The 13,704-nt window shown below is 37.2% G+C and overlaps 1 protein-coding gene across 1 annotated transcript; it reads right to left on the bottom strand.

Annotated features, from left to right (window-relative positions):
• Nucleotides 1–9,284: 9,284 nt before the first annotated feature.
• Nucleotides 9,285–10,094, bottom strand: LOC140177456 (uncharacterized). The gene is made up of 2 exons (XM_072210565.1): nt 9,860–10,094; nt 9,285–9,757 (listed from the first exon to the last, which is right to left on the bottom strand). Exons 1-2 carry the CDS (start codon nt 10,092–10,094, stop codon nt 9,285–9,287), a joined length of 708 nt encoding a protein of 235 aa, XP_072066666.1.
• Between the last annotated feature and the right edge of the window lie 3,610 nt (nt 10,095–13,704).

The raw sequence follows: 13,704 nt of genomic DNA, 5'->3' as shown, positions 1-13,704 counted from the left end.
ATTCAAAATCAAAAATAAAAAAAAGTATAACATTTATAAAGTATAAACAGTGTCTAATCAAATGGTAAATGATTCTAATAAAGTGTTAATAGCGTTTAATATAAAAGAAAGTGAATATGCAATGAAAGATTCTTATTTCATTTTAAACATTTTCAGTTGTGTATCGCAATTTTTGATATATAATTACATTCCCATATCAAATCACTTAAATCAGAGACAATTCAAATATATTTTTTAAATAATATGCTATCTTTTATAAATTCTTTTGATCGTCTTCATGAATATTAAAAACTTCGTTTAATTTATGGCCGGTTAATCTCCAATAAATGAAATCATCTTTTCTACCAATTTTCGATAAATTATGCTGTAGCTAATGATGTATGTGTGCAACTCAAATTTAATTTTTCAACCAAAATTTTTCATATTTATTTATTATTTTGTGTGGCTGAGGCACCTATGTATTCTAAGAACTAAAATAATGACCATATAATAATACAATAAAAATGTCTACCATTTAAAAAAAAATCTTAATATCTTTAATTTAGTAGACATGAGTGTATGGTTTGAGTAATCATTCAAGCCTTGAAACCAACATAATACCACCAATAATTCAAGGCGCACTCTATTATATAGATTGAAGTGGTATAGAAAGAAAAAATAAATTCATTTTTTATAGTTATTTTTGATTATTTTATTGTTATTCAAAGTACAGATCTTACCTTTTTCAATTTTTCTTTTATCCTATAAAAAGAAAGATCTGTAAACTTATATCTTTACCATATAATTCATTGTAATCCAAACCTGTCTCCACTGAATTTTCAAGAAATTCATCGTTGCCAAGTTTTATATTTTCTATCTATCTATCTATATATAGGGTTGGTAATGGGTACGATAAAATACGGTTTGGATTCTACTCTAATCCTATCTATAGGTTGAAAATTTTTTAAATTCTATTTTAATCCTATTTGCACCCTAAAGTTCTAAATCCTATCCTACCGGATCCTATCCGCAGGAAAATAAAAAAATTTAAGCAAATATAAAATTCAACTATTCTAAATTTCATACATATTAATAAAATAAAAAAATAAAAATTAAGTTCAAATTAAAATTAAAAATAATAAAATCTTAAAGAAATTTAACATAAAATTGTAAATAATATAATCATCAATTAGTTTAGTAGTAATTTCAAATTTTTATAAGAAAAAAATTGCGAATTCAATACCCATTTTCTTTATTACATACATAATACATATATATTATATAGTATATTAAGAGTGCGCAGGGACGGACCCATGCATAAAGAAGAGGGGGCATTTGCCCCCACAAAAATTTTTCAAAAAAAATTAATACTTACACTTATTTATATATATATATATATAAAACTTATTATATTATATTTATTCTAAAATAAAATATAAATAATTTTTTGGTGTTTTATATTAAAAAATAATTTATTAAATTTGATTTAGTATAAAAAATAAATAAACTCAAAAAATAGTGATAATTAATTTTATTATATTAGTTAATTAATTGATGATTAAATTAAAATTTAGTTTTTTAATTAAATACAACTTAAATTATTAGTAATTTTTTAAAAATTATTTAAGATAAAAAATATATTATTGATATGTTAATATACGGTAATTATTTTGGTTGAAACATTTATTTTACCATAAATATTATAATAAGTAAATATGACGATTAAATACGAGATAATAAAAAGTAAAATAATTATTTAAAAAATATATAAAAAAAATGTTTAGTCATGTTAAAAATAAAAATAAAAAGTCATTATAAATTATTTTTTTTGTTATTTTGAATACTATACTGTGTGTGTATGAAATTATATTTTGATTATTTTAAATATTATAATAAGTAATTCTAATATTTCCAAACTCGCCACCGAGTCCGTCAGACCGTCAATTTCCAAGCACTCGTCATTGAAGTGGTCCAGGTACTTCCTGGTCGGCTCTCCGGGTCTCTGTGTCACCCCTAGCAAATTGATTGGGTGTTTAGCTTTGACAATCCTGGTCGTGAACTGAGCCAAGAAGGCATGGCTGATGTCGGAGAATCGGGTCACCGAGCCCTGCGGGAGGTTGTTGAACCACCGTATCGCTGGGCCCGCCAAGGTGATCGGGAAGGCGCGACATCTTACCTCGTCTCCCACTCCTTCTAAGTTCATCCTGGCCTCGAAGGCCGTTAGGTGTTCCAGGGGATCTTATGTTCCATCATACTTCATGTCCGTTGGCTTGTCAAAGTGTTTCGGCAGCTGGACCTCGAGTACGGAACGGTGGAAAGGGGTCGCTCCTATTATCACGGGTCCCCGGGTAGTTCTTCTCGACTCGTCGTTCTCCCGACGCACATCCTCGTCGCCCCTGTTCGACGCACGCCGCCTCTCGTGTCGGGCGTAAATGATGGGGTCCCGACTTCTTCTTCTGGCGCGCCCCCGTCCTCCAGTGCTCTCCGACTCGTACTGGGGGCTGGGTGTGCGCCTCGAGCGGCTCCTCGAACGGGAACGGGTGGGGCTCTGCTCCGGGGTGCGTTGGTCGCGTTCTCTGTCTGCTAGCCTGCGTTCCAAGTCTTGCATTCTGTGACGCAGCTCTTGCATTATCCTGGCATGGTTGTCGCCAGTCCCCCCGAAGGGGCGTCTCTCGTGAGTTTGCGTCGCCCTTGGGGGCGACCTCTGTTGCTGCCGAGTTTCCGTCGCAACGGCGCCTCCCCCAGGCACGGGGGGCGCGGCCTCGCAGCCTGTCCCGGTTTGGACTAGCACGAAGTCCATGGACGAGTCCCCACAGACGGCGCCAATGTTCGGTAGGTCGGTTACCGGACGGTTCGGGTCAGGATTCTGAGTGATGGAAAGGGGCTCGTCAGGTCACGGTTCTTCGATCAGATGGATGCGAGGTCCCGAACACTTCGTGTGGAGAGGGGGATGCTACCTGCAAAGACACTCCGACGCTCTTGTCAGACTATGTGCAGGCGGAAAGAGGGTGGTGTAGGAATGTGACATACCTCGGGGGAAGAGCCAGTCTTCCCCTTATATACATGTCAGTAGTGGGCCCCTCATGGGGACAGGCCCATATCCTCAAGGACGCTGTCCTATAGCTACGTGTGAGCCGTACGAGACGCGTGTCCGGGTCGGTTGAAGGACGCGTAACCGGGTTGGGTGGAGCTCGGGCCGGGTTGACCCGCGGGGATCCTGGGCCAGGCCGTAACAACTCTATTGACTCCCTAGTAGGATTCTTACTAATTTATGTAACATTATTTTTATCAAAATTAATTCATATATATATATATATATATATATTTCCATGTGTTGTTGCTCTGTTCCACAACCCCCTGTATTGTCCTGAATAACCGCCAAAACTGACCCTCACAAGCATCGTGCCCCCTATTTTCTCTCTTTATCCTATTTCATCCTTATATCTTCATCTTCATTTATATAATATTAATAACTTCCAAGTTCCAACTATCGATCTTAGCTTGCTCTCTTTTGTGAAAAAGTGACCAAGACATCAATGGCTTTGAAGTCCAGAAAGGGAAACGCCACAGCTGAAGAAGCTTCATGGTACTGTGCTCTTCTCCTTGTTTCTTCCACTGTCCTAATCATGCTAACCATCTTCACTGATGAACACAATAGCAGCACTATTATTACTCTCCGACGACCCTGCGAGGAGATCTATGTGGTCGGAGAAGGGGAGACGCTTCACACCATAAGTGACAAGTGCGGTGACCCTTACATCGTTCACAACAACCCTCATATCCATGACCCTGATGATGTCTTTCCTGGCCTTGTCATCAAGATTCTTCTCAATAATATTTGTAGTCTTATTAGTTGTGTTCTTTTGTTATTAGAATAGGAAATTTGTAATAATCGTCATACTTCTTCTTCTCAATAATATTTGTAGTCTTATTAGTTGTGTTCTTTTGTTATTAGAATAGGAAATTTGTAATAATCGTCATATATGCATTTGAACATTGAACTGTTTTATATGCTACTATATATAATGTGAAACTCTTTTTATTACTGATGAGGTGAGTATAAAATGCAACATATTATTATTTCATTTATATAGTGTTGCATACAAGTTATGAATAATTTGTGGAAGCAGCAGCCAGAGCATACATATGGTTATGGCTAAAGAAAGTTTAATCTATGTAGTAGTTTCATCAAATAATATAAGAATGTATAAAAGATAAAGATTTGATTGTGGAACACTAGAACTTGTCGATTAGAGTGAGGTAGAAGATGTTTTGTTTCATAGCTAGAACTATAAGATGGGTAACCTAATGTTATAACAAAAATGCTATTTATATATTCAAATTACTTACTAAAATTAATTATATATTATGTATTTTTATATCAATACATACATATGTAGTTTAATTTATTTTAAATATATATTTTATATTAATAATTAATTTTAATAATTGATTTTAATGTATATCTAGTATGGTTGAATATACAACGATTGACAAACATTGTAGCAAATAGTATGTGTAGTTGTTGATTCAAAGATTTTAGGACAAACTTTTAAAGCTTTGATTGTCAAGGAAGATTTGAATTGGATCTGAGGTTGAACGCTCATCGTAACTCCATCACAAGGCTGATGAATCTACAGGCACTGAAAAGTGAGATGATCTGGAAGACTAGAGGAAATTCAAAACTCCAACTCGATAATTGGAGGTCATGCAAGAACCTGGGTGGCCATGGGAAGAAGATAAAATTATGGAATTAATGTCCCCTTACTTCCATCATTAGGGGTGAAAAAATGCTTATCAATCTTTCGCAAATATTTTTAATTATTGTAGGGCGTTCTTGTTTAAACCGATCTTTCTCTTTGCTTCAATTAATTACCATTGTTAGTTTACTTAAACTTGCATCCTTGTAAATTTTTTATTAATCTTTTTTCCCCTGCTTTTGCAACTGCTTACCTTTATATTTTTATCTATTAAGAAATTATTTTGCATGATTCAACAACTCAAATCTCATAGACAGAAACAGACAACAGGCTATAAATAAAAGTCTATTGTATACTATCTAAATCTTTAAGAGCATTACAATCTAGATTCTTTTTTTTTTTCTTTTTCAATAAGAGATCCCTATAATTTCACTCTTTACATTTAAGCTATGCATATGGCAATATTTCTTACATTCCGAATAGAATATAGGAAGTATGAAATTATTTATTCTAATAATAAGAAAATTCAATTTCATATTATTTATTCTAATAATAAGAAAATTCAATTTCATCAATTATGTGTCAAAGACAGAACACTAAAAGTGCAGAAAAATAGAGAGAGCAAAAGACAATGACCAATGAGGCAATGAGTGAAAAGAATGTTATATTCTTCTTGTGTTACAAATGAGAATGGTAGCTATATATATACAATAGGGCTGAAACTACAGCTCATTATTGAATGGTAAAACTTAGGTAATTCTATGATTGGCAACATCTTTTCTGTACAGCAAGGCAAAAAAGATGTTTCTAGAATTATGGTGGTACAATTTCTGATAAAGGTGAAATTGTGCTGATGAGTTGTAGGTTGGTTTTAGGTGATTCTTTCTTTTTGTCTTGTACTGGCCTTGTGGTGTGGTTTGTTAGCCCCCAGCAAGCTGGAGATTGAAAGATGTCTTTCAATCCCAGCTTGGATATGTTGACAGTGAAAAGGCGGGATGGCAGTGCTTTAGTGAAGACATCCGCAAGTTGGTTGGAGGAGGAAACTGGATGGAGGTGTAAAAGTCCAGCTTGAACTTTTTTGCGAACTAAGTGACAATCCACTTCGAGATGTTTAGTTCTCTCATGGAAGACAAGGTTGGCAGCGATGTGGAGGGCACTTTGATTATCATAGTATAGTACGGGTGGGCGGATGCAGTTGATGTTAAGAGTCTGAAACAAGTTGAGTAGCCATAGTAATTCTTTGGTAGTTGTAGAGAGAGCTCGATACTCCGCTTCGGTTGAGGAACAAGATAATGTGTCCTGTTTCTTGGTTTTCCAGGATATGAGAGATTTTCCAAGGAAGAAGCAATATCCAGTGGTAGATCGGCGAGTGTCGGGGCAGCGTCCCCAATCAGCATCACTAAAATCAGAGATTTGGAGGGGGAGTCCCTTGGAAAAAAGATGCCTTTTCCTGGCGATCCTTTTAAGTATTTGAGAATGCGGAGGGCTGCATTAAAGTGAATTTTGCTTGGGTTATGGACAAATTGGCTCAATTGTTGAGTAGCAAAAGTAATGTCAGGCCTAGTTGTGGTGAGGTAAATGAGGCGGCCAATGAGCCGTTGGTAGGCAGTGATATCATCAAGGGGTTCTCCGATGTTTTGGCTGAGGCGAATGGAGTCATCCATTGGGGTAGACGAGGGTTTGGCAGCAGTAAGGCCAGCATCAATGATAATGTCTAAACAGTATTTTTGTTGGCAAAGGTAGAGGCCAGCAGCAGAATGCGCTACTTCAATGCCAAGAAAATATTTAAGTGTGCCAAGATCCTTAATTTTGAACTTAGAATCTAAGGCAGCCTTAATGGATTCAATCTCAGAAACAGAGCTACCAGTGACAACTATATCATCAACATAGACAAGGAGGGCAGTAAATGCTTTACCAGATACTTTGAAGAACAGGCTGTAATCCGTCAGGGTCTACTAGTATCCACACGAGAGTAAAAAGGAGCTGAGCTTCTCATACCATTGTCTTCCTGATTGTCTAAGGTCATACAAAGACTTTCTTAAACGACAACACTGACCAGGCTTGGAAGGTGTCAAACCAGGTGGCAAGCTCATGTACACAGTTTCAAGGAGGTCACCATGGAGGTAGGCGTTGTGGACGTCTAACTGGTGCAGTGTCCAATTATTAATGGAGGTGAGAGCAAGGAGGACTCGAATGGTGGTGATCTTTACCACCGGAGAAAAGGTTTCGAGGTAATCCGCCCCTTCAATCTGTGCATACCCTTTTGCCACCAGTCGCGCTTTGTAGCGCTCAATGCTGCCGTCGGGCTGGCGTTTGATGCGATAGACCCATCGACAACCTATGGGCTTCACATCAGCGGGAGTGTCGACAATGTCCCAAGTCTGATTTTGTTCTAGGGCCAAAATTTCAGCTCGCATGGCGTCACGCCAACATGGCTGAGTTTTGGCATCTGCGAATGTTCATGGCTCGGGTTTTGTGGAGACGGAGAAGAGGAAGCGTCGGTGATGGGGTGAGACTCGTGTATACGAGAGTGAGTGTGAGATTGGATGCTGGCATCTTGAAGATGGTTGGTGCATCATTGTGAGAGAGAGATTGCAATAGTAGTCTGTTGGAGCGGCGGGGTGCAGCGGGAATGGGCAGTGTGGTTGGGATTGTGGGAAGAGTGGACGAGGTGGTTTGGGCTGGAGAAGTGATTGAAGAAGGAATTGGACTTGTGTTTGTGTGGGGGAGGGGAGTTCCATCATTGTTGGTTTGAGCCGTTGTGGGTGTTTGAATTGTGCTTGATGAAGGTTGGGATGTTGCTAAGTGTGGTGGTTGTGGATTGGGTTCTTCAAAGATGGTGGGTGATTGGGGAAGGATGTTGGGAGGGTTGGAGGGGTTTTGGCCAGGTTGAGTTTGTTTGTGAAAAGGGAGGCATGACTCAATGAATTGGACATTTCTGGAGATGAAAATCTCACGGGTGTCTAAGTCTAGTATGATGAAACCTTTTGTGCCGGTTTTGAAACCTAAGAAAACACCTCTTCTAGCACGGGGATCGAATTTTGAACGGTGGTTGGTGAGGGTGGAGGCATAGTATAAGCATCCAAAAACTTTGAGTGAGTGAAAATCAGGTGATTTGTGGAAGAGGAGTTGAAATGGAGTTTTGTTTTGAATGATTGGTGAGGGAACTCTGTTTATTAAGAAGACCGCATGGTTTACAGCATAGGACCAAAAGGATGGGGGGAGGTTTGATTGAAACATTAAAGCTCTAGTGACATTGAGTACGTGTTGGTGTTTGCGTTCTACCCTTCCGTTTTGTTGTGGTGTTTCCACACAAGACTTTTGGTGGTGAATGCCTTTTTTGGCATAAAAATCATTAAGAAGGAATTCAGGGCCATTGTCGGATCTAATGGTTTTGACATTGGTGTCAAATTGATTTTTGACTAAGGCGATGAAGTTCTGAATTTTTGTGCCAACTTCTCCTTTTGATTTTAGTAAGATTATCCAAGTAAATCTATTAAAATTATCAACAATAGTTAAAAAATATTTGTGCCCATGTATTGATATTTTGGAAAAAGGTTCCCAAATGTCTAAATGTATTAATTCAAAAGGTTTGGATGCATTATTTGTACTCAAAGGAAAAGACAATCGCTTTTGTTTTGCCATATGACAGACATCACAAAATTCATTGACATGTGGATTAATAAAAGGAAATTGATGGTGGAGTTCTCTTAATCTTTGGTCCGAGAGGTGGCCTAGCCTACAATGCCATACATTGCTATCTGTGATTGGGGTTGTGATGAAGTTATTAACATTGGCTAAGTTGGTGGAACTGTTGGTCCTAATAGGTTTTTGTGGTTGCAACTTGTCGGCTAGGTAGTACAATCCATCTCTCAATTTAGCCGAACCAATCATCTTCAAGGACTTCGCATCCTGTATTTGGCAGAAAAATTCAGAAAAGAGCAATTGACATGAGAGAGTTGTGATTAGTTTAGAGATAGATAGAATATTGAAGGTGAAACCAGGAATATATAAAATGTTGTGCAAAGTTAGGTGTGGTGAGAAATTTATTGATCCACAATAGTGTGCAGTGATAATGGAATTATTTGGAAGATAAACATGTATCGGGTTAATCTTGTGGTGCATTTAAAAATATGATAATGAAGAACAGATGTGGTCAGTGGCTCCTGAATCTAGTATCCATTTGCCACTGTTGTGTGAGCTTATAGAAGGTGTGTTAGGTGATAAATGGGATGAGAAATGAAAAGAACAATATGCAGTGTTTGTATGCGTAACAGTGATTCCAGACTTGGCCTCAGATGGCCCATGTTGACCTTGTGGTGTGGGTTTGTCTGCAAACTGCTGCCCATGAACATTGTGGAGAAGAGCTAAGAGAGATTGATATTGGGCTTGTGACAAACTAGGCCCAGAAGTTGGGTAGGTCTCTTCTTTGCTTGATCCGGTTCTGCTGAGTTGTTGATGTGAGGAATTAGGGTTGGCGGTAGCGGCATTGGTGTAGAAGGCGGTGGAGTTGCTGCGATCATTGAACCGAGGACGGCCGGGGTAGCGTGGGTAGCCAGGTGGATAGTCGTGCTTGCCGTAGCACTCGTCGACGGTGTGGCCGGTTCACCCACAGTAGACGCATACTTTTTCGGCTCCACTGCGTCCATCATTGGTGATGCGGCCGCGGCCGCGCCCAGGATTTAGGCGCCACTGTGGCGTGATGACGGCGTTGGTGAGGGAGATGGGCTTGTTGAGAACACTAGCGCCTCCTTGGAGTTGGCGTTCATGTTGAATTACCATGTTGAAGACTTTGCTTTCTGGTGGAAGGGGGTCAATGAGCAAGATTTGGGATCGGACGACAGTGAAGCGGTCGTCTAGGCCTTTAAGGAACCGAATGATGAAGTTTTGGTCGTGGTAAGATCGTGCCGGGCATATGTAGGGTTTGACGGGGCAGTAAGTGTCGTGCTCTTCCCATAGTGCTCGGAGGGCGGTGTGGTATTGAGTGACGGAGAGAGATCCTTGCTTGAGGCCATAAATCTGTTCTTGTAGCTCAGCAACACGGAGCAGGTCTCCTTGTGAGAATCTGTTGCGGAGATCTTCTCAAATTGCTTCTGCATAGTCGAAATAAATGACGCTCTGAGCAATGGGCGCTGAGAGGGAATTGAAAATCCAAGAGGAGACCAATGTGTTGCATCTACGCCAGGAAGGGAAGAGCGGGTCATCGGTGGCTGGAGTTGGGATGGTTCCATCCAGGAAACCTATCTTGTTCTTTGAGATAAGTGCAATGGAGAAAGCACGAGACCATTGATGGTAGTTGTCGCCGATGAGTGGCGGAGAGACGAGGACAGTAGAGGGTGTTTCACTTGGGTGAATATAGTATGGACTGGATGGTGATTGGATAACATCAATTTTTTCTTGGTTGCTTTGAGACATGGTGTGGATGTGCAGCAGGCTCCTATTGGAGCTCTGATACCATCAAAGACAGAACACTAAAAGTGCAGAAAAATAAAGAGAGCAAAAGACAATGACCAATGAGTGAAAAGAATGTTATATTCTTCTTGTGTTACAAATGAGAATGGTAGCTATATATATACAATAGGGCTGAAACTACAGCTCATTATTGAATGGTAAAACTTGGGTAATTCTATGATTGGCAACATCTTTTCTGTACAGCAAGGCAAAAAAGATGTTTCTAGAATTATGGTGGTACAGTTTCTGATAAGGGTGGAATTGTGCTGATGAGTTGTAGGTTGGTTTTGGGTGATTCTTTCTTTTTGTCTTGTACTGGCCTTGTGGTGTGGTTTGTTAATGTGAATTCATTCTAATCATTGCCAACTATAAAAAGTTTAAGCAGACTTATATTATTTGCTAACTATTGTATTCTGCACAAATTTAACCAAAGAATTTCAGATATTTCTAATATAAATATTGGAAAAGCTTGATCTATTTAATTTGTGGTTGGTTAATCACTAACCATAGCTTTATTAAACTTCATGCCTCTTAATTCCCACTTTGTACTACTATTTGAACGTTTGTATACAAACAGATGCAGTTCCATTCACTTTTGTGTTCTTGTAAAACTCTTTAGTTTGGGTATCTCAACGGCTATCTGAATAATGTACTTGTAATTGAACCACTTTTTTGTCACCTTTTTTTCTGAAGCTAAGGTAAACAAACTATATATATGCTCTCTTCTTTTTATTTTGATTATTCTAATTAAGAGACATCAATAATTTTACATAAATGAGGAGTTTCTGCTCTGAATTTTCAATTTATGTATTATTCCATTTAAACTCACTCAATTTCAATTCATATAATTGTGAAGAGATTGGATAAATTTAAAACAAAAATTGTCAGATAATTTTTGGTAAATGATTTTAATTTATTTAAGTGCTTATAGCATTTAATGTAAAGGCAAGTAAATATTCAATTAAACATTCCTATTACAATTTTAATATTTCTAGTTGTGCATGGTAATCTTTGATACATCCTCATATCAAATCATTGAAATCAGAAAATAGTTTAAAATTATTTGTTTTCAAGAACTCTGACCAAAACAAAAATTTTGCAATTAGTTCAGGAAGCAATTCATCATGACTAGCAATTCATCTTTGATTTGTGATTTCTACTTATTGGGTTGAGATTTTGTTGCTTGTTTCATTCACTGGCTTTGCTAACTGATTAGACCGCAATTAATATAACTAACATTCATGTGATGCATTTCGCTTGCTTTCTAATGTATATGTTCCCCTTTCACCTCAGTTACCGGTGACTATGTTTCAAAGAATTTTGTGCTCCTTATTGAAATAAAAGCATGTTCTGGTTGGAGTTCATTCAATTGTAGTAAGCAAACTTGTTTTAAACTTTTAATATACAAGTATGTTTAGGCCACATTTAGTTTTAAGAACAGGATAAGACAAGACATTAAAAACAAGACATAAAAGACAGAAATATAAAAATTAGTGTCTTTAATTTTTTTTGCTGATAAATTAGAAAAAATTATAAAAGTCCAATTTATTTTTTTATTTAAAAAATTTAAAAAAATATAATAAAAAATTAACAGAAATAATAAAAAATAAATTGTGTCTTTGTATCTTTTCTATTATAATAGATAGAAAAATACTAATTTAGTATTTTTAAATACAATATTTCTGTTCATGTCTCATCTGCCAAATATAATTTTGTAGCAGAAGAGATATGAACTCTCATCAATTTTTATTGAATGAGTGAAAGAGCATAGAAGAGCAAAACTAGAGAGAAAGAACAAAACAGAAAAATCAAAAAAGATAAAAGGAAGATAGGAAAAAATGGCAGAAAGAATTAAACGAAGAAGTCTACATGTCCCTTCTTCCAGGGCTGCAACACTCTAAAACTGGTTCCAATTTGATATGCAAATTAAAAAAATTCCTCTATGGACTACGCTAGGTTAGCAGGTGTTTTGTCGATTTTTAGCAAATCGATGGTGGTTCAATTCTAATAGTCTGGGAGCGAAACCTACTCCTCTTTTGCAGGTACCAGTTTTCTATAAGTGCATCAAAGCATCTCAAATTAGGCGAGTATCAAAATGGAAAAATAAATTGAAATTTGAAAAAGGATAAAAGAAGTGAAAAATAAAGTTTTCAATAAGTAAATTGACAGAAATCAGAAAAGGTTGCGTTAAAATTTAAAGAAAGCAGTAAAGGTGCCTTCGACTGGATCAAAGGACTTTGGGCATAAAACTAAAGATACTGAAATGTAAATTGAACTCGAAAATTAAGCATTGTTTGAAACATAAATTTGCTTGAAAGATAAAGTTTACAGGAAGTTCAAATGGAAAATAAAGACATGTGGAAGGAACCCTACAGATAATTAACTCGAGGCAGACTCAGAAAGTCTCTGGGATGTGAGTGTGCGTGAGTAATTTCTGAAGCAAAGTTCCAACCCTTATTCCTTAAAACTTTCTAATATTTATAATCTACTTCTGTAACTGATGATTAATTACATGGTGCTGTCTTATACGTGCACTCCCAGGTAACCGTTTCCGCTTTTTTGCTAATAAATGTTACCCATAAATTCCTCACATGGTGAAAGCTCTCAACCTCTCCACTTATGTAACCGTACAATTCACTATTTGAGCAACTATTCGATTTCTCATTCGAATACATGTTTGACTAAACCCGCTCGATTTAACAAGATGTCCAAAATCGAGTCTGTGTTGAATAACCCTCAATTAATGCCTGCACGTGCACCTTTTCGACATCTGCTTCTATCCCAATCATTTCTTCAATATTCTGAATTAGCTTATCCTAGTCGAAAATATTTTTCGACTAACAGCAGGCAATGGAACTTGAAATTAACCAACACTCTTACCTTAGCTAGGTTAACAAAATCAGAATCAGATCATTCTCTCTACACTAAGGCTACAGCTCAGGGTGTGACCATTATCATTGTTGATGCGGAATTTACAACCACAAACTAACTGGCAAGTGCACCGGATCGTACCAAGTAATACCTCAGGTGAGTGAGGGTCGATCCCACGAGGATTGATGGATCAAGCAACAATGGTTAAGTGATTTACTTAGTTAGGCAAACAGAAAATGGTGTTTGAAGGTTTAAAAGCATTAATAGTAATTCAAAATATTAGAAAGCAAGCAGTAAACAAGTAGTGAAATATATATGGAGAAACAGTTAAGGCTTCATAGTTATCTATTTTTCGAATTGACTTTTCTTACTAACTATTTTAATCATGCAAGATTTAATTCATGGCAAACTATATGTGACTAAACCCTAATTCCTTAGACCTTTTTAGTCTCCTCTAAAATTCACCAGCCGCCAATTCCTTGGTCACTTAATTCCAATTAGAGGGTGAAGTTTAATTATAGTCTATATGCCACAGAAATCCTAATTACCCAAATATAAGAGGATTATATGTCACGTATCCCGTTAAGTCCAGATAATTAGAAATTTAGGAGAAATTATTTTCAAGCTGTTGTTCAAGTAAAGAGCTTTTCCAAGTTATACAAGAACTCAATTAGAACAAGGGTCATACTTCTGTTCCACCCAA

The sequence above is a fragment of the Arachis hypogaea genome, chromosome 2 (assembly GCF_003086295.3).
Source record: "Arachis hypogaea cultivar Tifrunner chromosome 2, arahy.Tifrunner.gnm2.J5K5, whole genome shotgun sequence".
In the NCBI taxonomy this organism is placed as follows: domain Eukaryota; kingdom Viridiplantae; phylum Streptophyta; class Magnoliopsida; order Fabales; family Fabaceae; genus Arachis; species Arachis hypogaea.
The sequence above is the reverse complement of the archived record's forward strand: the minus strand, read 5'-3'. Positions and strand labels throughout refer to the sequence as shown.

Excerpts from the sequence above, each read along its gene's own strand:
- LOC140177456 (XM_072210565.1), bottom strand. The coding sequence starts at position 10,094 with ATGTCTCAAAGCAACCAAGAAAAAATTGATGTTATCCAATCACCATCC. Across the intron at positions 9,758-9,859 it reads CCCGCTCTTCCCTTCCTGGC|ATCTCCGCAACAGATTCTCA; the intron begins GTAGATGCAACA and ends CAATTTGAGAAG.